The 24,585-nt window shown below is 35.3% G+C and overlaps 1 protein-coding gene and 1 pseudogene across 1 annotated transcript in view; one reads left to right on the top strand and one right to left on the bottom strand.

The window, feature by feature from the left end:
* The window catches only part of CBLB (Cbl proto-oncogene B), a 205,233-nt gene that overhangs the window by 85,157 nt on the left and 95,491 nt on the right, over positions 1 to 24,585 (top strand). The window contains exon 4 of the mRNA XM_049785680.1: positions 11,073 to 11,219. Within this exon, the coding sequence (XP_049641637.1) occupies positions 11,073 to 11,219 (147 nt within the window). The remainder of the gene's footprint in view (positions 1 to 11,072; positions 11,220 to 24,585) is intronic.
* On the bottom strand, positions 21,451 to 21,549 carry LOC126026803 (uncharacterized; annotated as a pseudogene).

Genomic DNA, 24,585 nt, shown 5'->3' with positions numbered 1-24,585 from the left:
AAATTTCTATAATTAATTTTCTTTGCTAGATTTTTGTTTCCTGTTTTTATGATTTATGCAATAGCTAATGTACATGTTGGCAAACATCTATAAAATGATATAAGCATGTTGTTTTTTTACACAAGTTTCAGGTTCTGAATTGATTTTGTTTTTGTCTGAAAACATGAAAGACTTTTTTTTGTGTTGGACCATATATTCCTTCTACTGGCAGGAATAAGTTCATGATTGTCTCTGGAACTGTGTGATATCTCAGAACTTTTGTCTCTAAATCACCTCCCAAAATATATAAAAAAAATATTTCGGATAGGATAAACTGTTAGATCATGTTCATATCATGGAGTGATGAGACAGTTGAGTGAATGCCCTTAAGCTACCTATGCCATTATGTCTTTTTTATGAAGCCTTTGGGGAACTGAAATTTTTATCTAGAAGTTTATTATATCATTTCACTCACCAACAGATTGTTTTATTTAGCTTAGTTTGACTATCTTAAATGCCGTCTTAGATCCTAAAAATCACTTTTATTGGCATAATCAAAAAGTTTAAGAAGCTTATTTGATTCAAGGTAATTGTATGTTAGCAGCAGTAAATCATTATAGACTTTTTTTTTTTAATTGAAACCATTGTGATTTACAAAGTCCTTTATAGTTGGGTTTTAGACATAAAATGAATCAGGGTCAATCCCACCAAGGTAAAATTCATTCCACCAATATAGTTTTTTTTTTTTAAGGATTACCTGGCCACTTTCTTATACATTTGTTTTATTTGTTTGTTTTTTTATTTTTGTGCCACACCCAACAGCAGTGCTCAGGACTTAATTCTGGCACTATACTCAGGTAAAAATATTTTCTGTAGTCATATTGCTTTAAAAGAAAACAAACAAAAACATATGTCTTATCTTGATGATACCCAATTTGTTGTTATTGTTCTTCATTTTTGGGCCATACCTGATGGCATTCAAAAGTTACTCCTGACTCAGTGCTCAGATATTGCTCCTGGCAAGCTCAGAGGACCATATAGGATACCAGGGATCAAAGCCAAGTCAGCTGCCTGCAAGGCAAATTCCTTGATGATGCCCAACCTTTAAGGTCACTGTTTTCCTTTGATCCATTATCATATTTACATGTCATCTAGATGGCAAATTGTGAGTAATAAACAAATTATGAATAATTTAGGCTCTGGTTTTATATAAATGTACATTTATTCTTTGCTATATGAGAAAATTAATATGATATACCCAATAATTCAATCTGACTATCTTTCCAGAGAATATTAGAAAGGTGGGAGTTTAAGTCACAACGAGATATTAGGATAATGAATTTTATACTGAATGAAATCAAAATCTTATGCTGAGAATGAGAAATTATAGCTCTGTCTTTCCTTTAGCAAAGAGTTTATAGAAATAAAAATTGGGAATCAGTTTAGGTGGATAGTTTAGGGTGACTTTATCAAAGATGTCTTGTGAATGTGACTTTCCCTACCTCACACTGATTGAGGGCTACTCCAGACCCTGTGCTAGAAAGAGGCTGGCTCTAAGTGGCGAGTTAGTGGAGCATGTAGAACCAGTCTTACAGGAAGTCAAGTTATTTAACCTCAACAAGCTATTTCTCTGAACCCCAAAGATGCCTTCTAGAGTTGAAAACCCCTGGGGCTTGTTAGAGGATAGACACATACATACCTGAAGGTCTAAAAATGTCCTCAATCTCTCCTGGGCATATTGCAGTCTTGCCCTGAAAATCAATAAAATGCTTTTCGATGGCATTTTTAATTATTGTCAAAAAGTAGGAAAATGTAAAGAAAATGTAACTGTTAAGAAAGACAACCTAATCTGATTATAGAAACTATTGCGACTTTGTTTGCATACTTATTTACTTAATACTTAGTTTTTCCCTTTTGTTTATATTTTTAGGCCACCTGGCTTACTACTGGTTCTGTGTTCAGGGGTCAATCATGGCTATGCTTGGGGGACAATCTGTGGTACCAGGCATCAAAACTTAGTTGGCTGTATGTCACACCATACTCTCTGGCCATGATTTGTAACTTTTAGTAGAACAGAGTACACTATATGTATATCCTGCTTTCTTTATTTCAAGCTTCCATGATACACACACATACTTGCATATATTGTTAAAATCATAGGAAAAAATTGCTTTCTGGCAAGTTTATCAAAATGTTTCTCCTCCTGATTTTTGAAAAAAAAAAACAAAACAAAACTATTTACTTCTGTATTAGAATACTGTAACATTTTAAAAATGAGCCTTTACATTTCATCATGTGCACAAATTTCACCCTACCTACCAAGTTTCAGTGTTATTGTCAACTCTCAGAATGGCCCCTGTTCTCCATTTTCCCCCACCCTTTTACCCTCTGCCTATGGGTTAGTTTTATTTTTATATTTGCCCCAGCCAGTCACTTTAATGGGGTTTATTTTAACCCTAGAAAAAGAGATGGAATAAAACTGAAATTTGAGCTTGTTTCCACTCGCAGTACTCAGGAACATCAAAGGGATGAGTTATCTCTTTCCTCTTTCTGTGGTTTGTCTATCAATTGCTCAGTCTAGTAGCAGGGTTGAAGTAGAACAAAAAAAAAGGAAGTTAACTGCTGAAGAACAAGTATTGTGATGGGAAGTTATGTGATGCTTCCTCAGAAAGTATGACAAATGCACTCAATTTACTTAAATTTCGGAAAGTAAGTAAAGGACATATTATTAATTTCCTTCTGTTTATTCACATTATAATTTGTCATTCACAAGGAAAAAACTTTTAAATTACAAGGAAGAAAACTTTCCTGGAGAAGTCACAGGACAAAGAATTATTTTTTTTTTAATGTAAAGTCAAAATCTGGAGTTTTATTAACTACTAAAACAGCTTTTGACAAAAGTTCTTTGTATCAAGGTTTGTCAATTTGCTGTCTTTTAATGTGATATTTAGGAAAACATTAACAATTATACTTCTGGGGCTTGGGAAAAGAATACAATGTATAGGGCACTTGCTGATGATAACTCTGGTTTGATCCCCAAAACCACGGATAGTGCCTAGAACCCATCAGGAATGATCCCTGAGCATAGAGCCAATAGTGAACCCCGAGTAATGCCAGTGCAGGCCTCCAAAGTAAAAACCCAGCAAACAAAATCTAGTGTGCTTCTGTTCATTACCACTGCTGTGAGTTGAGGAATTCTTTTGTATTTTTAGGCCACCAAGTATATTTATGGCTCTTGAAATAAATATATACTATCTATCATAAGAAACTGTTAGAAATGATTATTTGTATAAGGTGATATTTTCCACCTTCATGTTTGAATCATCAGTGCCTAGACAATGACTATAATAAACAGTCAATATTTGTTGAGGAGTTACAAATATAACCATTGATAAAAAATGATATAGATTAGAGGGGCCGGAGAGCTAGCACAGAGGTAGGGCATTTGCCTTGCAAGCAGCCAACCCAGGACCAACAGTGGTTCAAATCCCAATATCCCATATGGTCCCCCATGCCTGCCAGGAGTGATTTCTGAGCAGAGAGCCAGGAGTGTAACCCTTGAGTGCCGCTGGGTGTGGTCCCAAACCCCAAAAACAAAACAGAACAAAAATGATATTGATCATGTATCTTATTAATAAATACACTCAAATTTAATGAATAGTATTAAATGAGGAAAAGAAGAGAGACACGTATGTTAAATATTTATGCTTTAATCAAGAAAGCCAGGAAGAATTTTGTCTAAAATAAGAGGTACCCACCTACTTTATTTACCTTTACAGAGCTCAGTGAGACTTTTTATTTTTATTAAAAACTTGAAGAAATGAAAATAGAGCAAGAGAAATTCAAGAATATAACATAGTACTAGATACAATTAGCAACACAGTACTCTCTTAACTTTGGTTAAGAGTCTTTAATAGATGAATAGTCTTTTTGTTTGCTTTTAATTTTTTTTCTGTAAACTATGTAAAGTAAACTATGCTCAGAGCTTACTCTTGACTTTCTTCTCAGGGATCACTCCTGGTGGTGCTAGGGAGATGGTAAACTGTATGCAGTGCTAGATATTGAACCTTGAACCTTGAATCTTGGTCTGCAAGGTACAAGACAAGTTCCCTATATTATCTCACTCATCTTAATACAGCTAAGGTTTTTTTTTTTTGTTTTTGTTTTTGGACCACACCCGGCAGTGCTCAGGGGTTACTCCTGGCTGTCTGCTCAGAAATAGCTTCTGGCAGGCACGGGGAACCATATGGGACACCGGGATTTGAACCAACCACCTTTGGTCCTGGATCGGCTGCTTGCAAGGCAAATGCCGCTGTGCTATCTTTCCGGGCCCCAGCTAAGGTTTTTTAATAGCTTCTGGGACGTTGTCAAAAGCTCTTGCACTTGTATAAGATTACATTATATTTGATATATTTAATGTGTGAGTTAATCTCATGGCATTTGTAAATTGTCCATTCAAAATATTTTAGAGGGTCATAGAACAGTGTGTGAGGTGCTACCCTTTCATTTGGTTGAACTGGCTTTGATATCTGGCATCATTTAATTTTTTAAAATTTTTATTTCTTTGTCTTATTTATTATTAATTTTATTTGTTTGCCAGAACACTATCAGGAGTGGTATCTGAATACAGAGACAGGAGTAAATTCTCAGAATCATTGGATGTGACTCCCAAACCAAAATAATTTTGTTTTTAGAAAGCCAATAGGTACCTCGATAGCAGCATTCTTTTCTTTTCTTTTTTAGCTTTTTGGTCCATACTGGTGACACTAGGGTTACTCCTGGCTCTGCTCTCAGAAATTGCTCCTGGCTTGGGGGACCATATGGGATACTAGTGAGCGAACCCAGGTCTGTCTTGGATCGACTGCATGCAAGGCAAATGCTGTACTGCTGTGCTATTGCTCTGGCCCAAGAGCAGTATTCTTAATTTGAGGGAGAACCTCTTGATCTTAATGGACTGTTGTAGGCAACTCACAAGTTGTTTTCCCAATACAAATGGTGGTGTGAGTGGGATAGGAGGTGTGTCCTAAAATGAGAAGGGGGTAGTAACCTTGCATGTTAGTAGGCACTTCCGATTTGTTTACTTTACTTCCTGTGGACAATGATTTCTTTTCTGAAAAGTGGGGGGTAGGCTAAAATGATTTGGGTTAGTTTTAATGTAAATAAATTAATTTGCCCAGGCTATTTCTTCCTCCTCACACACTGACGCTTGTTCCTCTAGCCATATTACTGGTAGGTGATACTCTTTATAAAAGGAAAAAGACCTTGTATAGTACAGATTTTGAAGTGCTATAACCTATTTAAATTTTTAAAGCAATCAATTAATTTTTCTAATAAATAACAAGCTATCCTTATGTCTATAAATAGCTCAAATTGTCTCACTGCTTGGATTTTATTTTCTTAAACTTGATTGGTTGAGTTTTATTGGGGGGGGTTTGGGCCACACCCGTTTGATTGATGCTCAGGGGTTACTTCTGGCTATGCGCTCAAAAATTGCACCTGGCTTGGGTGGGGGGGAACCATATGGGACGCCAGGGGATCGAACCACGGTCTGTTCCTTGGCTAAAGCTTGCAAGGCAGACACCTTACCTCTAGCGCCACCGCACCGGCCCCTGATTGAGTTGTTTTGAGGCCACACCCAATGTTGCTCAGCAGTCCCTCCTAGTTCTTCACTTAGAAATCGAGCCTGGAGGGGCCGGTGAGGTGGCGCTTAGAGGTAAGGTGTCTGCCTTGCAAGCACTAGCCAAGGAAGGACCGTGGTTTGATTCCCGGCGTCCCATATGGTCCCCCCAAGCCAGGGGCAATTTCTGAGTTCTTAGCCAGGAGCAACTCCTGAGCATCAAACAGGTGTGGCCCCAAAAACCAAAAAAAAAAAAAAAAAAAAAGGAAATCGAGCCTGGAAGGCTGGGGGACCATATGGGATGGTGGGAATCAAACTGGGTTCCTCCCAGCATGCAAATGTCCTACTGCTGTGCTATGTCTCTGGCCCCACTGTTTAGATTTTAAATTTACTTAGTTTCTATACACTTATAACATAGAATAGACTGAGTCTTCAGCCTGGCATTTTGAATTCTTAGATCTGCTTAATATTCCCTTTGGAAATACTGACAGTGTTCAGGATTTTAGCAGGGTGAATGGGTAAAATCCAGTTTTAAGTCTCCTTTGGTATGTCTAAGCAGAGAAATGAAACACAAAGCTTCCATCAGTCTGTTCTTACTTTCTTAAGAATCAAAATATTCTGAAGGTCAAAAAGTACCTTTCAACCCATCATGGAGGGCCTGGTATCAGAAATCCAGAGAATAGCAATTGTTCTTTTATTGGATGTGAGTCTCTTTTTAAGTGCCACTGTTTATATTCTTTTATGTGGTGCCTTACTTTTTATGTCAAATTTGTTTCACCGTGTAAAGATTACGATAGACATGTTCTGGGTTTTAAATGTGAGAATTGAATTATTAATAGTTGTGGATAAAAAAATGAGCTCTAATTTCTTTTCACACAAGTAGCACATTTTTTTTTTGCAAACTTTGGACCTTATTTACATGAAGTGTCACTTAAATTTTTCACAACTTCAGCATTATAGCCTTCTATTCCCTCCTGTTTTAAGACATAGATGCTTCTTTTGTGAAGAAATTGCAAGAATTGTGTGCAATCTAATTAGAATACACTGTTTTTACTATTTTCATCGAGTGAAAGCTGCAAATCAAAGCTTTATATTCTTAATTCACTAATCATATTTTATTCATCAAACCAAAATGTCGGTCGTTGGTGCATTGTATCTAGTTCAATTATGGTGTAAGAATCATTTTGTGTTAGATTTTAAACTCCTATAATTTGTAATAAATGTGTTAAGGATAGGTTTATATCATTTTCTAGCAAATTATGTTTTCCTCTAGTTTCTTTACGTTAATTGTTGTCTTGTTAAGGTGCTCAAGACCTACTCATGGCTTAACTCAGAGGGATCACTCTGATAGTTCTCAGGGGACCATTAAATGTGACAGGGGATCAAACTGGGGTTGACCATGTGCAAAAGCGGCATCTTATATGCTGCACTGTTTCTCCAACTTCATAAATAAATCTTCTAAATGATAGTTTACATATGTGTGGCATGCATGTCTTAAAATCGATGTGTAGATATATTTAGAATACAAGTAGTCTGGTATATGTGAAAATAATCAAATATGAACTACTGAATTCACTTATTTTTACAAGTTGAATTTGAGCTGTTTTAAAAACTATACTGTATGTTCTTGTCAGATTTTGTAAAAAGCTGAGAACCAGTGCAGTCATCCACATGCAGGCACAAGAAATTGCTTATAAAATATTTTAGAGATAGTCATTACTTACATGCTAGAACTTCTAGGTTATAAATGCTTGAGATGAAATATTAGTATTTTTGTTAAAAATTTAGTGTGTAAAAATCCAGTGGTTCAGACATCCAAGATGGGTAATCACTGGCATTGTGCTTTAGATTTTAGATCTAACAAGTACATTTGGATATGATTAAAGAACAAAGAAATGAGGGGATGGAGAGCAACCAATTCAGAAAATAAGGAACAGTTGGTTTACCCTAATTATAGCCAACTTGATTTTTTTCCTTCTCCTGTATGTATCAATTGGAAGGTTAGTGGAAAATTAACTCTTTAGTCCTATTATAGAAATAAATTTGTTGCAGATTTCCTAAAGCAACTTTATGCTTTTCCTTACACTCAAATTTCAAAAGTCAGAAAGAGTTTGCGTTGGCCACAATTCTTTCCTTTGAAATATAGTTCAACAGTTCACTTTCATTTCCTAAGACTGGGTTTCTTATATCTGCCATCATCTAAATGAGTATGTGTTGACATAAATGAGAAGATGAAAGATTCAACTAATTAAAGAACTCTTACATTTGAATTAGGCTGGGTTGCGTGCAAGTATAGCTAAGAAAATGATGGAACATTTTGTGTAACTATAAAGATCTAGCAATTTTATTATTGCAGCCAGTTGGACACAGACATAAAACCCGTGTTATGAGTCCTCTTTTTAAATAAATCTCATAGAAAAGCTTATAAAATTGACTTTCATTGAGTTTAATGATAGATGTTTATTATATTATTTTTCATATATAAAAATTTTGTAAGAATCACATGTCTTTTATTTCAATGTTTTTAACTTTATAGGGAACATGATATATAAAATGAACTGAAAGTTCAAAATGGATTATAGTATGGATATGTATATATATGTATATTTCTCTTTAATATACATATTTATTGACTTAATGATTTCACACAATTCTGAGTAAACAAGCTTATAAAGAAGCAAAATCACTTCAAAACTGAGATACTCTAATATTTTCTATTTTGATTGCTCTTTTAATCCTTTAATATCTAGCACTAGTAGATTTTTATAAATAAACTAAGCATTTTTTTTTATTTAGGGTCTGATTTACAAAGTTACTTATTTTTGAGTTTCAGATATACAGTGATTCAACACTACTCCCTTTACCAGTGTCTACTTTGTTTTTCTCCCCCTTCCAGCCTTCCTTTATTGAGGCAACTTTTAGTTTGTCTTTAAGGCACAGTATCTACAAAACTGTTACTGTTATGGTTTCATACATACTATTTTACCATTTTAGAGTATCCCCTCTTCCTCTAGAGTCACCCCTTACTACCACCATTGTTATAGTATTCCTGTTTCTATCACTTCCTTTTCTTTCTCCCAATTGTTTTGTTGCCTACTAAAGACCAGTTCTTATTTTCTGTTATATTTGAGCATTTATTTCTCTATGATGTCTTTTTATATCCCTTATATGAAAGATCATTCTATTGATGTTTCTCTCCTGCTGACTAATATTACATAGCATGATACTCTCCAGATCTATCCACATTACAGCAAATGGTATGATTTCATCTTTTCTTAAGACCAAGTACTATGCCATTGTATACCATTATAAACCATGGTTTCATTCTATAGTTTTGTGTTTATGGGCACTTGAATTGTTTTTAGTTTTTTGTCTGTTGTGCATTGTGCTGCAGTGAATAGAGAGCAAATTTCTTTTTCTGTGTTGTGCTTTTGAACCTGGGCTATATACAGAAAGGCAGAGTTGCTGGATCATAAAGAAGACCAATTCCAATTTTTTTTAAGGAGTGTTCATATTGTTTTCTAAAAAGGCTAGTCTAGTTCACATTCCCTCTAGCAGTGAATACGGGTTTTCCCTATATCCACACTGACAATTTTTCTTCTTTGTGACATGTGACAATAGATTATAACATCCTAGGAAATAATCAGTAGGAGTAATATCAAGCATGTTTTAAATAATATCAGAATTTGGAATCTTCATATGGACATTCGAATAGATAGGAAACTTTGCATCACTCTCCTCCATTTTTTCATTGTTTCCTTACAGTACTTTCTTTCATGCTGGAGGCAGAGTGGGCTCCGCCTGGTGCATGAAGGCGTCAGGTCCCTTTAACAGTCATACTGGGGCCAATATGCATGTCTGGTCTTTTTTTTGGACTAATGGTTCTGTGCTTATGCATTTTGACGCTCTTCAGACCTGGGTGCTTGAGGTCTATCCAGGACCATATTCAGTAATGCTTGGGGAGTCATATAAAGCAGGGACTGAACTTAGAACCTTTAGCATGAAAGATTCTGTTCCCCAACTCAGTACCATCTACTTAGCCCCAACACTTCCTTTTTGTTTTGGACAGGATGGTTGGGTCCTACCTATCAGTATTCTGGACTATTTCTAGCCCTTTGCCCAGGAATCATTACTGATGTGCTTAAAAATATGTTAATCTGAGGATCAAATTGTATATTTTTTCCTTCCTCCTTTTTTCCAGCCCCTAAACACTTTCTTTTCTCACAGATATTTTATCATGCTTTTAGTCTTTTTCCTTTTAATCAATTCTTGATAGCAAATTTCTAATAAAAGTAGCTTTTAGTGGAAGTGGTTCATTCAGTTTTCTTACAGAATTGTTATAACATACTGAGAACATGTTATCGGAACTGATTTTTAGATAGAAGTAGTGGATTTTTTTTTGTCCAAAACTTGACTCTTTTTTCCATATATCTTTCATTTCCCAACTAAACTTTTTCTTTTTTTAATAATTTTTCCAGTCATTTCTTTACTTCTTAACCATATTAAACCTAGATTTACAGCAATATTTCTACCCTGTACCTCTAGATTTTGTAATGTGTATCTACTTGACACAATCTTCTTTCCTTTCCTCTCTACCATTATCTCTATTCTAGATCTTTCATTATATATCAAACAACTTTGTAATCTTCCTAGATGTTCATTTTTTTTTCTTGTTTTGTGGGCCTGTGGATTAAGCCAAGGGTCTCATACCACTGAACCACAGAGCTTGCTTATTAAAAAAATTCCTTAACTGCTATTCTGAGGGAAACTGAGGAAAAATTGGGGAGTGAAAAACAGCTGACAAGGATTCTTGGGCATATGTACCAAGTCACCTGATCTTGGCAGCTGAGTTAGATTAGTGCAGAACATTTGTTCCTCAAGGCCAGCCCAGAAGGGTTTCAACCGCCAGCCTCAGCTGCAACTTAGTTTGTGCAAGAATGCCTTGTTCTTCCAGACCATACCAGCTTTGACTGTAACTTATTGTGTGCTTGCTTGCTTGATTATTAGAATGTGTAAAAACGGTGTACATCCTTTGCTTGGGGCTAAAAGTTGCCAGGGTTACCTGAACTCTTGGTCCTGCTGAATAAATTCCTTGCCCTTCCACCCACCTTGGATGCAATCTTTATTCTGTGACATTCCCGAGCACTTTATAAGAACAGGAAATAGTTACAATGATATTTTGTATTAAATATAAATGTTTAGTTTCTTCTAGATGTCCATTCTCACTAAGCCCCAGCAAATGTTCTTATTCATGTTTATGTAAATGATGATAAATGAATATAAAAGTGAAAATAGTAATAGAAAGCACAGGTTTTGTGAACATGAATTTTAAGTATATCAATGTTAGATTTTCTAGCAATAATCAAGACAGGCGGGTAGTATGCATGATTACTATATATTCATATATATATATTTAGTTCATATTATATATCTCAGTACATTAACATGTACACATGTATCTTTTTTTTTTCTATAGGCGAAACCTCACAAAACTGTCTCTTATCTTCAGTCATATGCTGGCAGAAATAAAAGCCATCTTTCCCAATGGTCAGTTCCAGGGAGATAACTTCCGGATCACAAAAGCTGATGCTGCTGAATTCTGGAGAAAGTTTTTTGGGGACAAGTAAGTAAAGAGGTCATTTTATAGTTTTTATCCATCATTGAATGTTCTGATCTTGCTTCAAATAAAGAAGATATTGATTTCATTTGTGGTATAGTATTTGGAGAATGAATTTGACTGCTTTTTATAAGTCTCTCCATTCAAGTTATTCTTTTTTACCTCCGAAAGTATATCTCAATAACGAACTGAATCATTTGATTATTACACAGTAGGTATCATCTATACAACATTAATTTATATCAGGCCGGAGTTATAGCACAGTAGAATGCTTGCTTGCATGCAGGCAAGGAGTTTGATCCTTGGCACTCCATATGGTTCCCCTGCCTTCCGTAGTGATCCTTGAACTCAGAGATAGGAATTATCCCTGAGCACTGCTGTGTGTTGACAATTTCTTCTATATCCCCTTCTCCCCTCCCCACAGTCAACTCCCAGCTGAGTATTAAATATATTAAGTGAATGGGTGTACTAATATTATTTTCATCTTAAAGTTATGTCTGTATTTACATATTAATGGATGAAATAAGTTATTTAAATGTTTTATCACTATCAACAGTGTTCATTCTTAATTTTTTTTGTTGTTGTTGTTTTGTTTTCTGGGTCGCACTCAGTGGTGCTTAGGGGTTACTCCTGGTTCTATGCTCAGAAATTGTTCCTGGCTTGGGGGACTATATGGGATGCCTGGGATCAAACCCATATCTGTCTTGAGTCAGCCATATGCAAGGCAAATGCCCTACCTCTGTGCTACCACTCCGGCCCAACAGTGTTCATTCTTTAATGCTTTGAATTAAATGTAAAATAACGTTCCCTAGTTTTTGTTTTTTAAACAAAGTGATATTTATTTTTAGCCACTAACATTAGCCCATTTTATTAGAGATAGCACAGTGGCATTTGCCTTGCAAGCAGCCGATCCAGCTTAGGTGGTTAGTTCGAATCCTGGCATCCCATATGGTCCCCAGTGCCTGCCAGGAGCTATTTCTGAGCAGATAGCCAGGAGTAACCCCTGAGCACTGCCGGGTGTGCCCCCCCCCAAAAAAAAGGAACAAATAATTTAACAAATTTGTATAGATTCTACCCCAGACATTTTACCACCACCACCACCACCACCACCCCACCAAACCTTCCCCGCCACCACCCCTCACCCTCCCATCCTTGGGTAGTCCAGATTCATATGTATTTGACATTGAAACTATTGATACTTTGGGCTGGGAAGATAGTACAGCAGGTAAGGAGCCTGCCTTGATATGCAGCTGATCTCAGTTCATTTCTTGACACCTGATGTCTGCTGGTATGGTTCAATCATGTACCCTTTAAAAAAAAAGAAAGGAAAATATTGAAGCCTTTTCTCAATTTAAATAAAGCATATTTGGAAATAATTTTAGGTATTAAATAGGGAAATGCCATGATTTCCTTTAAAACAGGCTTTATGTAGTTGTAATATAAGATGCTTATATATTCATTCATAAATTAGTAATTTATTTACTTTTTAAACTTATTTAATGATTGATTGGTTTGGGGCCACATTCTGCAGTGCTCTAGGGTTACTCCTGGCTCTGCACTCAGAAATCATACCTGGCAGGCTAGGGGGGACCATATGGATGCCAGGAATCGAACGGGTTCCTCCCGGGTTAGCCACATGCAAGGCAAACACCCTACAGCTGTGCTATTTCTCTGGCCCCATAAATAAGTAATTTAATTAAAAATAAGTTCATTCTAATCTGAATTAGAATATGTAGCCTATAGTATACTAATTAAATATTTGTGAATATGAGAGACCACAAGGATTGAGAAGTTCTAGGACTATGAACTGAGAGGATATTTTGAAGTGCAAGCCTAACTCACAATAAACTTATTAACAAATTACAAATTAACAAATTACAGAAGAGTATAGGATAAATTGTGGTGTTTCATTTTGAAAACCAAACATTCTGGCGAGTTATATCTATAGTCATCAGAATCCAGTAAAAATGAAGAGTACTCATTCATTTTGAAGAGATTTGTTTATTTTATTAGCTTCACAAGCCACAGAGAATTGTACATTTGAAAGATCTTCATTTTTCCTTTTTTCTAACTGTAGACATCAAAAGGTTGAAATTTCGTTTAAGTACTATATGAATGAAATTACAAAATTTAATGGAGAATCTTGAAATAGCAGTAAAATACTCTTAACTACTTCCAAAGGAAATACATCTGTTTCTTTGATGGCTGCTTTCCCTAGAGAAAACTTGAATTTTCCTTTACATACATAATTTGAGGCGAGCCAATTTCAAATTTTCTTCTACAACCCAAATGTATAGTCATCAAAAATTAGTGATTTTTTTATTAGACAGTGAAGAAATCATGTTTATAGTTTCAGACTTTTCATTCTGTCGTTCTATGATATTTCATTGAATGGGTAAACAAATGTCATTGTCTTTCAAAGATTGAATTCTTTGTTCTTCCTTATGCTATAATATTACTAGTTTCTATTTTTAACAATTCTCATATGGAAACTTTCCTGCCATTTTTCTCCCTACACATTGAGACCATGTGAAAATGCTTTCCTTTTAAACAGCCATTGTCTTTAAACATTATGGCTTCCAAAAACAGAAGTGTGGGGAAAGTTCATTACTAAAAAAAAAAAGCCAATCACATCTTGATTTTTATAAAGCAACTTTAATTAAGGAGTATGGTGACTTTTTTTTTCTGTAAAGAACTGCTGGTAAGAACAAAATACAATGATCAAATTAAAGCAGAAGTAAAACTGTGTTCAAAGGATATTATGGAACTTGTAAGGGCAATTTTGGGGATCAGAACTCATAAACATAGGCGGCATCTGTACATAGTTTATATCTAATGCCTCCTTCTTGTGTGTCTCAGCCTATTTTAAGTGATTTCAATTCCCTTGTCCTTCCATGTCCATCTGCCAAGAAGCTCTGCCTGCTCAAAGCCCCAAGGGTATCAGTAGCAGTACAAAGTGTTACAGTCAACTGTGTGAAAGTTCTGGGTTTATTAGACTTCTATGCCAATTGGCTGTATTAATCATTGCCTTTTTTTCCTTTGTCTTATGACAATTATATGGTAGAACTTTATGGGAAAGGAGAAGTAATGTATTGATAGTAAATTTTCCCAAATTAGACTAGTAACAAACTTTATCATCACTGTCTGGATGTGTATTTTATAATCTAGGTTTCAAGTATGGGGATACAAAATGTATACTATTGCCCAGTTAAACCATTTTTGAAGTAACCATTAATGTGATTGGACTCTTGAGCGGCAGCTTCTTGAATTAAATCAGTTCTTCAGATCGAGAGATTTGATAAGAATTTCCAATCAAACTATAATTCAACCAGGATCATCCTTTCATCATCCTGAATATTATTTTTTCAGTGGTGGGTAACATGACAGTGTTGAGTAGGGATCACTCCTTGCTGTGCTTAATATATCATATGTGATGTCGGGGATGGAGTCAGGTTAAGCCACATTCAAGGCAAGTGCCTTACTCCTCTACTGTCTCTCTGATCCCTCAGAGACTTGAATTTCAAAATGTCTTCTCCACTCCATCCTTACTTTATTTCTAGTTCATGACATGCATATATGTGTTTTTTTTGTATGCATGTGTGTGTCTAGGAAGGTATTTTTATTTGAAAAACCTACTTAGTGAAAGGTGAGGTGAAAATAAAAGATTGAGTTATGTGTATATGACTTTCCAAAGTGGTAAAACCACAACAGTAAACAATTAAAAAAAAAACAATGAGCCATTTTAGTTCTAGTTCTATTCTTCAGGTAGAAGGTAAAATTATCCTTAAATTTCTAAAAGACTTTAACAGTTAAGACTCCCTGCCTTTAGGAACAGCCTCTGAGAGCTCTTAAGATATGCATTATATCATTCTAATTTTCTGTTTTGCCAGAGGTAATTTTATGATTAGTTACAGATTCTAGGTGAAAGTCTAAAATTTCATAACATGCTTTAGAAACGATTTTCAATTTTTTTGTTTGTATGTTTTGAACCTTCATCACATTACACAGCTCTTACACTCAAAACAAATAAACAACAAACAAGCTCCTCAGTCAGCATTCTTTCCTAATCATCTCCCTACCCCCCAACGCTTTATTGCATTATCTTTGTTTGCCTCTGTTGCACCCATTACTGGGAAAACCAGTCTCCAAGCTATGTTGTCACTTGGAAGCTTTTCTTGTCTAAAGTGGAATTACTTACATTGTACTTCCATGTTCTTGTTTTCACAACTATCACACCATACTGATTGATTACAACAGTCTGCATTTACCAACAGATTTTAAAAAGATCCCTTGAAAGAAGGAACTGTGCTTTACTGATTTTTGTCTTTTTTATGGCCTGGCACATTTCTTAGAAAATGTAGGTAGGTGGTGGGAATGTTGCACTGGTGAAGGGGGGTGTTCTTTACATGACTGAAACCTAATCACAATCATATTTGTAATCAAGATGCTTAAATAAAGATATTACACATAAATAAAAAAAAGAAAATGTAGGTACCAAGAAATGACAGTTGAATTGAATGGATGAAGTCTACTTCTCCCTTAAAGATTTTCAATGACTTAATTGTATAAAAACTGACTTTTTGTTTGTTTGTTTTGCTTCTGGACCACCCAGTGGTGCTTGGATTTATGCTTGGGGATCTCCCAGTAGAACTTTTGGAACAGGCACTCTTGAGGACTGAAGCCAACATTTCTGATGTGTTCAGCCTATTGAGCCATCTCTCCAGTCCCAGATTGGCTTCCTTAAATGATCAGTTTCTTCACTTATGTTATTTTAGTTGTCTCTCTTGTCTTTGATTCTTTTCTACCTTACAAGAATTTTGATACCTTTTTCTAATCAAATTTAGAAGGCTCTTTTTTTTTTTACTGATACACTACATCTCTAAGTTAAGTATTCCATGCTTTGTGCTTCAGATATATTTATATTTATGAATGTATATTTACTTTGAAGTTGTTTCATGCATGCTAAAGAAATACCTTATTCATATTTTACTCCTAAATTGGTGAAAATATGTATTTATCATTAAATGTCAAACTTGTTTTATGCTTTCACATAGACTGACTTCATTTTCTTTATAATCTTTAAACATTATATTTTAATGAGTTCTTTAGGTATACCATATATGTAACAGATACTTGGTAATTATTGAATGAGTTCATGATGTGTGTGTGTTTTGTTTTTTTTTTTTTGTTTTGTTTTGTTTTTTTTTGGTTTTTAGTTTTTGGGTCACACCCGGCAGCTCTCAGGGGTTACTCCTGGCTCCATGCTCAGAAATCGCTCCTGGCAGGCTTGGGGGACCATATGGGATGCCGGGATTCGAACCAATGACCTTCTCCATGAAAGGCAAACGCCTTACCTCCATGCTATCTCTCCAGCCCCTCATGATGTGGTTTTATTTTAAGCATTTAAATTGCTTTTTTCTTTATTCATGTCACATTCTTCAGTCTGGTTGGTTTGCCTCTTTTCTCATATGTCAGCAACGATAGGATTTTTATGGTTTTGTTCACTCTGATATTTTTGTAATTCTTTAAGAATTTCTTGAATTTAAATTTTGACATAAAAGTTCTTTCTCATCCCTCAAAATTTATCTGTGTTCCTCATTATTACTATCTGTTACTTCTTAAACTCCTTTTTCATTTTAGATTAAAATTAATGTTTAGTTTTCTGACTTCCTATTACACTGTAAGTTCCTTGAATCAGACATAGTCATCTTTATATTTCCTAAAATAACTCAACACAAAGCTTTTTATTGAGACTTTTGCAAATTATATATTGAATTAACGTAAGTTGAAGTGCTGGAGAGATAGCATAGTTGGTAGAGCACTTGCCCTGCAAGTGGTCAATTTGGGTTCAATCCTTGCATTGTATATGGTCCCCTGAACACCACTAGGAGTGATCCCTTGAATGTAGAACCAGAAAAAATTTTGAGCACCACTGGAAATAACTCAAGCGCTAAAAATATTTTTTTGAGAAATAAGGTGATATGCATGAACATGTGCTTGTGTTAGGCAGAGCCTGAGTGCCTGCTTGATAAGGAGACAAACATGTTTAGACATTCAGCTAGATTGTCTGTAGATCTGACAAGCATTTGTTCATTTTGTGACTTTGGGAAGCAAGCCACATGATGTCAATAAGATGTATTCAATGATATTCTCCAAGGATTGTTTTGATAATTAAGAAATTTTAATTCTATCTGTGTTTGGCATATAGTAAGCACTAGTCATGTATTAATTTGCCATTTTAGATAATTTATCGTGTTAAAACTTTATGAGTATTTGTTTTTAATTCTATACTTAATACAATCCAACTTTGTATGCTGGAAGTTTCAGAAGACCTACAAATAGAAAGGCCCAAACCAAAACAAGTGGAAAAATTTGAAATTATGTATAAGCCTATATTAAAGTAAAGATACAGTATGAAAAATCTATCATGAGTGTTCAGCAGGGAAAAAAATGACCTATTTCTAGATCAGCCCATTGTCTTTACCATTGATTTCCTGGGGCAATAGAATAGACTTTCTTTGGCTTCCTGCATTCAGCTTTTACTTTTAATAAGAAATAAGGCACAATGGTTTCTTTACCTATCTGGTTAATTAAATACATGTTTTTCTAATATAAGATCAGGTTTTTTTTTTAGTAAGAGATAAAGAAATTTGAACATTTGATTAAAGGAAGAAGCGGGTATTAGAAATTTAGAGTTTAAAAGGAAATTGCAAAAATTCAGGAGAAAAAGAAAATTAAAATAAAACTCAGGCACTGCTACTTAGTATTTTTATTATCAAACCATTTCTACTGGGATCTACCTCTAAAAATTAAATATTCTTTTAGTCAAACAAACAAAATTACACTTCTATATGGTTTGACTCATGGTAACATGATATTACATCAGAGAAAAAACGGTTTTAATTTTCTACCTTGAAGCAGTATGCATTTGATTTGGGGGAAGGCAATACATATAAATATGATAAATACTTAAAATCCACTTTTCCCCATTAGTAAAATTTCCCATGATATGTAAATTATTTGCTCCAGCATAGGAGAGGAGTCCTCAGACTTCACAGAGGAGCTGGTGGTGTATATGGGTTATATTTATGTTAATTAGAAGCCCAGAAGTCATTTCAGCTGAAAAATAATACTATAGCATTGAATTACTATAGAGTCCAAAGAAAGGTGCAAAATATCTTTAACTAGTATTCATTTTATAAAATTTTTATTGGATATTTTTATCCTTCTCATCTTCTCTGTGACATTTATTTCAGTAATATCACTGTGATTTCTTAATTCTCATCCTTGAAACCTTCTGCAGTGGTTTTAAAAACCAGGATTATATTTTCTAAAATGAGTAAAATTTAACTAATTTTAGAAAATTTTTAAACCAAAAGAATAGTTTTATTAATTTGTAGTGATTAATGCTATGTGATGAAGATGTGTTTTGGAGGTTTTGGTCCAAACCCAGTAGTGCTCCGGGGTTACTTCAGGCTCTGCTGGGAGTAACTCTTGGCAGGGTCAAGGGACCATTGGAGGTGCCGGATCTAAACCAGGTCAACTATATGCAAGGCATCTGCCTTACTTTGGTATTATCACTCTGGCCTGATAAAGCTATGCCTTACTTGACATATTAATTGGTGAAAACTGAATCTCTATAAATGACAAGTGGTAATTTATGATCCACTAGAATACTTCATGACTCAGGTCCAAAGTCCTTGAAATTAATGCACGTTTTGAACTTTTTTCTGTATGCAAATCTGGACTTTGGAAGTTTATTGCTAGGAATCTGATGGATAATGGGGATGTACTGATGGACTTTTAGTAGGGGGATTTCTCACATTTTTGTTTTAGGTGGAACACTTTGGCTGAAGAATGGCTAATGAATTTATAACCATTTGATTTATTATCCAAAACTATTTTATTCTAATTTTCATTACTAATAACTTTTGTTTATTTATCTACATTTATATATGCACTCACATATATGTACAAACAAACATATGTAATCCATATGTACTACCCTGTGCAAAATTTGTGTTCTCATATATATGATACGATTATAGTATAACTTTCAGAGTGGATATAAAAGTGCAGATTTAATTTTGGGAGCCAGGTCTAACCACATATGCTATGCTTAGGAGTTATGCTTGTTCTGCTTGGGGATATGATACTGAGGATCAAACTGTGGTCAGCTCATAGATGCAAAATACTGTACTATTTCTTCAGCCCAACTAGTTGAATGTTCAAAATTTCCACGCAAACAAACTAATATTATAACAAAAATTAAAAGAAGGAAAAATAACCACACTGTACATTTGTGAAAAAGCTAATATCCAAGATACTCGTAAAAAAGATTCCTGGAGCCAGAATGTTAGTATAGTGGGTAGGGTGTTTACCTTGACACAGCTGACCCTGGTTTGATCCCTGGCATCCCATGTGGTGCCCTGAGCCTGCCATGAGCAATTTCTGCACAGAGCCAGGAATAACTGCTGAGTGCCAATGAGTGTGGCCCCCTAAAAACAAAAAAATATATATATTTCCCAAAGTACAGTAAAAAAACAATTTCATCAACATAACCCAGCACTTCAGTTTCAGGTACCTTCAAAATTCCAAAGCACTCATTTGAAAGACACACACACATCTGCTTTCATTACAGCATTGTTTGTAGCTATCAAAATACAGATGGAAGTAAAGTATCATTTGACAAATGTGGATTAAAAAGGTTTGGTATAGATACATTATAAAATAGAGCTCAGCTATAAGAAAAGTTAAATTTTTACTTTTCCATGGGTGGAACTGAAGGGGATATTGCTAAGTTGGCACAAAAAAGAAAGGCAAACTCTGAAGGATTTCACTTTTCTGGAATATACACAGAATGGAAGCAAGAAAATAGATAAAACCACAGGAAAATAAGCCCTTGGGCTCTGACCACAGAACTGGAGTTTATAGCAGGCGATGAAAAGGGGGCAGGGTCTCAGTGGATGCTAGAGGATTATTGTTTCTCTTGTGATGAGTGTATCCTGTGGTAACATATTTTGAATAGGTATGACATAGTATTCCTAAAACATAACAGTGCTGTGAACAAATGATACTTGAATTAGACCAACAAAAAAGGTCGAGAAAATAAACTATGTAAAACTACAAAAATTACATTATAGATAACTATATCAATAATAAGCTTATAAATGAGCTTATTATAAATAAATAAGTAGAATGAGCTTATTAAGTGCTCATTATATAGTAGAAATATAGTTATGATTTAATATATTTTGTCTTAAAAATTCTTTCAGGGGCAGAGTGGTAGTAGAGTAGGTAGGGTGTGTTTCCCTTGCACATGGTCGACCTGGGTTTGATCCCAAGCATCCCATATGGTCCTCTATCTCTGTCCTACCAGGAGTGATTCCAGAGTACAAAGCCATGAATAACTCCTGAGCACTGCTGGGTTTGGCTCAAAAACAAACCCCTCAACTCCAAAAACTATCTTTAAATTTTCTTTATACCCAATGAATCTGTTTTAGAAAGTTAAAGTTCTGATTTTCTGGTTTGCCATGAGTAGATTCATTGATAATTCGGTATGTACTAAAACTTGTATTGAGTTTGGCTGTGCTGTGAGCAGGTAGATCAATTTATCTGTTGCCAGGGCTGATAATAACTTACAGGCTGCCACCGTAGGAGATAGAGGTCAAAACTATCTTGATATTTTTGAGTTTAAAAATACTAAAATCATTACCTTGTCTCCTAAAGTTTAATCTTTTTCCTATTCAGAGTTTGGCTACTTCTGTTGCTTCCTCATCTTGAAGTAATTTGGGTTTCTTGTTTTGACTTTAGCTTTGATGTTATTCATCTGCTAAATGAAGAAGATATAGCCATCATTCATGTCATTTTTCTAAGATCATAAATGTTTCCTGAATAATTTTAAGTATTGACCTTAGAGAAACTTTCACAAAGAATGTTTTTCAATTGTCCATAAAACTATACTGTGTAATGCTCTAATTTATTTAAATTCATATCCTCTGTTTTGTCTAGTCTGCTTCTCAGTTTTTATTCATTAAAACAGAATTTTGATGCCAACATACATTCCATTAATGGATGGTACATTGATGTTATGTAGGATAGTCCTACCACCAAAAAAAAATATATATATATATATAATATATATAATAGTTCATTAAATCTGTTTGGTAAACAAAAAATATATAATTATAGATTAATTTACTTGATGATAATTCTTAAAAGTTCTTTTCTTGTTGAGAGAAAGTAGGATTTATTTGCGTGTCATCCTTGCACAGGGGCCATGCTAATCTTCTCTGTATTGTTTCAATTTTAGTATATGTGCTGCCGAAGCAAGTACGAAAGTAGGATTTATTTAATGAAGACATTGGATTTTAAAATAAAAACACAAAGTGCAGCACAGGCGACAGCATAGTCTTTCTCAGAAGTTCTTATATGTTACTTTACATACGGATATATATGAAGCTTGGAAGTTGGGAAAATGTCTAAATATAATGAGTAATTATACCATTCTAAATGTTGGTTTATACCAAATACTTTAAAATAAACTTGTATTGTATTCGAAAGGGAACTAAACGTGCAAATATTCATATAAAGATGGTATGTTATAAAGTATTTGCTTTAATGGTCAGAATATGTTTTCCCTTCTCAGGTAAATAGTCTGCCTTAGTAGGTAAGAAGAAATAGTTGTTTGGGCAGAAAAGAGCATCTTTGCTCTGTAAGACAAAAGTAGTAATTTTACCCAGGCCATAAGATTGTCATGCTTACTGTCAGTCATAAAGTGTCTGGGGTTCCCAGAAGATGGGTCCCAGTGGCTTGAAGTGTTTACCTGTTACATTAAGGTACTGTGTTCAAACGCTGGTGCCACTGCATGTGCTCATGCATTTACTCAGGTTATCTGGACAGTTCCCACTGTTCGTGTTTTCCATTAAGGAGCCAGAAAACAACCAAGTGACCACAAGGACGTGTATTTGAATCCCAGTGCTGCCTGTAAGTGCTGCCTGTAAGCACTGCGACAATATCACTGTCTTGCTATTAGGATTTCTCAGAGGTATAGGGCCTGGAAGATAGATGCTTGGTATAGAAAGCAGCACTGAGCTTAATCCTGAAGGCCATACGTGTTCCAAGGCAGTTGGTTGCACACCATAATCCAGGATCCCCGGATGGGTCTTCTACTCAATAAATACATTGTGTACAGATGTCCCTTTGTGCCATGATATAGGAATCAGGTCAAAGAACAGGTGCTTTCAGGAACATGTTGAAACTGACTGTTAGATCTGACCCAGAAATTTATGTCTTTGGATAACATCCATGAAACAGCAATAGGCTAAAATGTCAGCCTATGATTTTAGACTTACTCTATAGTTCTTTGGAAAAATGTTCTAGATGAGAAATTGCTTGTGTCTTAAAAACAAGAATAAATAAATCTTAAATTCAAGATGTTTTTCTTTATTTTTCATTAACAGATTATTAATGATTTGTATTCCTCCTTTTTCTTGCTTTGTTGATTATCAGTAACAAATAACTCTTCTATATCTTTGTCTTGGCTTTATTATTCTTTTTTTTTTTTTTTTTTTTTTTGGTTTTTTTGGGCCACACCCTGTGACGCTCAGGGGTTACTCCTGGCTATGTGCTCAGAAGTTGCTCCTGGCTTCTTGGGGGACCATATGGGACGCCGGGAGATCGAACCGCGGTCCGTCCTAGGCTAGCGCAGGCAAGGCAGGCACCTTACCTCCAGCGCCACCGCCCGGCCCCTGGGCTTTATTATTGTATAATCACTAGTAGTTTTCTCTTCCTGTGGGAATTAGAAATGGTGCAGAAAATATGTTTTTCTGTTGTAACAAGTTAATTTCCATATGTAGCAGGTGTTTTGCATTGCCTGGTGCAGAAAGAACCTATGTAGAGATCTTGTGAAGAATTTTTTTTGATTTTTTAAAATTATTGTTTATAAGTAGTATGATTACATGACTTTAAAAAGTAAGTACATTTAGTACTTTAATAGGTCTTAAAAACAAAAAGAAATAACTACACATTGCCATATCTTTAGAAGGGAAAAACTCTAGGCATCATCCTTTTTTTTGTTGTTAAAAAGTGGCAGAATTCACATAAGATGTAGCATTGTCTTAATAGTTATTGTTTTAACAGTTGGTAGTTTTCAAAGAGGAAGATAAAAACATTTAAATTGTTGATTTGAGAATAAAATAACAAATTATAAGAAATGGTGCATATGGGGCCTGGAGAGATAGCATGGAGGTAAAGTGTTTGCCTTTCATGCAGAAGGTCATCGGTTCTAATCCTGGCGTCCCATATGGTCCCCCAAGCCTGCCAGGAGCCATTTCTGAGTATGGAGCCAGGAGTAACCCTTGAGTGATGCCAGTTGTGACCCAAAAACCAAAAAAGAAAGAGAGAGGAGAGAGGAGAGAGGAGAGAGAGAGAGAGAGAGAGAGAGAGAGAGAGAGAGAGAGAGAGAGAGAGAGAGAGAGAGAGAGGAGAGGAGAGGAGAGGAGAGGGGAGGGGAGGGGAGGGGAGGCGAGGGGAGGGGAGGGGAGGGGAGGGGAGAGGGGAGGGAGGGAGGAAGGAAGGGAGGGAGGGAGGGAGGGAGGGAGGGAGGAAGGAAGGAGCGAAAGAGTACATAAAGTATGGCTCTCAGATATTGGGAATATTATAATATCTTGGACAAATAGGAAATGAATATGTTAATACAGAAGTAATGATAATGAAATGAAGGATGAAATCAAGGAGTTCCTTACAGGTAAAATCAACAAACCTTGACAAATAATAGATGAGAGGGTCTAAGGAAAGAAACAATCAATCATAAATTTGAAACTTTGTGTCATATCCACACACAGCCATACTGCCCCCATCAATTATGCAGCCTTGCCTTGTACCAGAATTTAGAGGAAAGGCTTTTAGTTTTTCTCCATTGAGGATAATATTTGCCATTGGCTTGTGGTAGATGGCTTCAACTAGATTGAGAATGGTTCCTTCCATTCCTATCTTGCTGAGAGTTTTGATCAAGAAAGGGCATTGGACCTTATCAGATGCTTTCTCTGCATCTATTGATATGATCATGTGATTTTTATTTTTCTTGTTGATGTTGTGTATTATGTTGATAGATTTACAGATGTTAAACCATCCTTGCATTCCTGGGATGAAACCTACTTGGTCGTAGTGTATGATCTTCTTGATGATGCATTGGATCCTATTTGCCAGGATTTTGTTGAAGATCTTTGCAGCAGCATTCATCAGGGATATTGGTCTGTAATTTTCTTTTTTGGCAGCGTCTCTGTCTGGTTTTGGTATCAAGGTGATGTTGGCTTCATAAAAGCTGTTTGGGAGTGTTCCTATTTTTTCAATTTCATGGAAGAACTTGGGT

This window comes from Suncus etruscus, chromosome 13, assembly GCF_024139225.1.
Source record: "Suncus etruscus isolate mSunEtr1 chromosome 13, mSunEtr1.pri.cur, whole genome shotgun sequence".
Lineage (NCBI taxonomy): Eukaryota > Metazoa > Chordata > Mammalia > Eulipotyphla > Soricidae > Suncus > Suncus etruscus.
The sequence above is the reverse complement of the archived record's forward strand: the minus strand, read 5'-3'. Positions and strand labels throughout refer to the sequence as shown.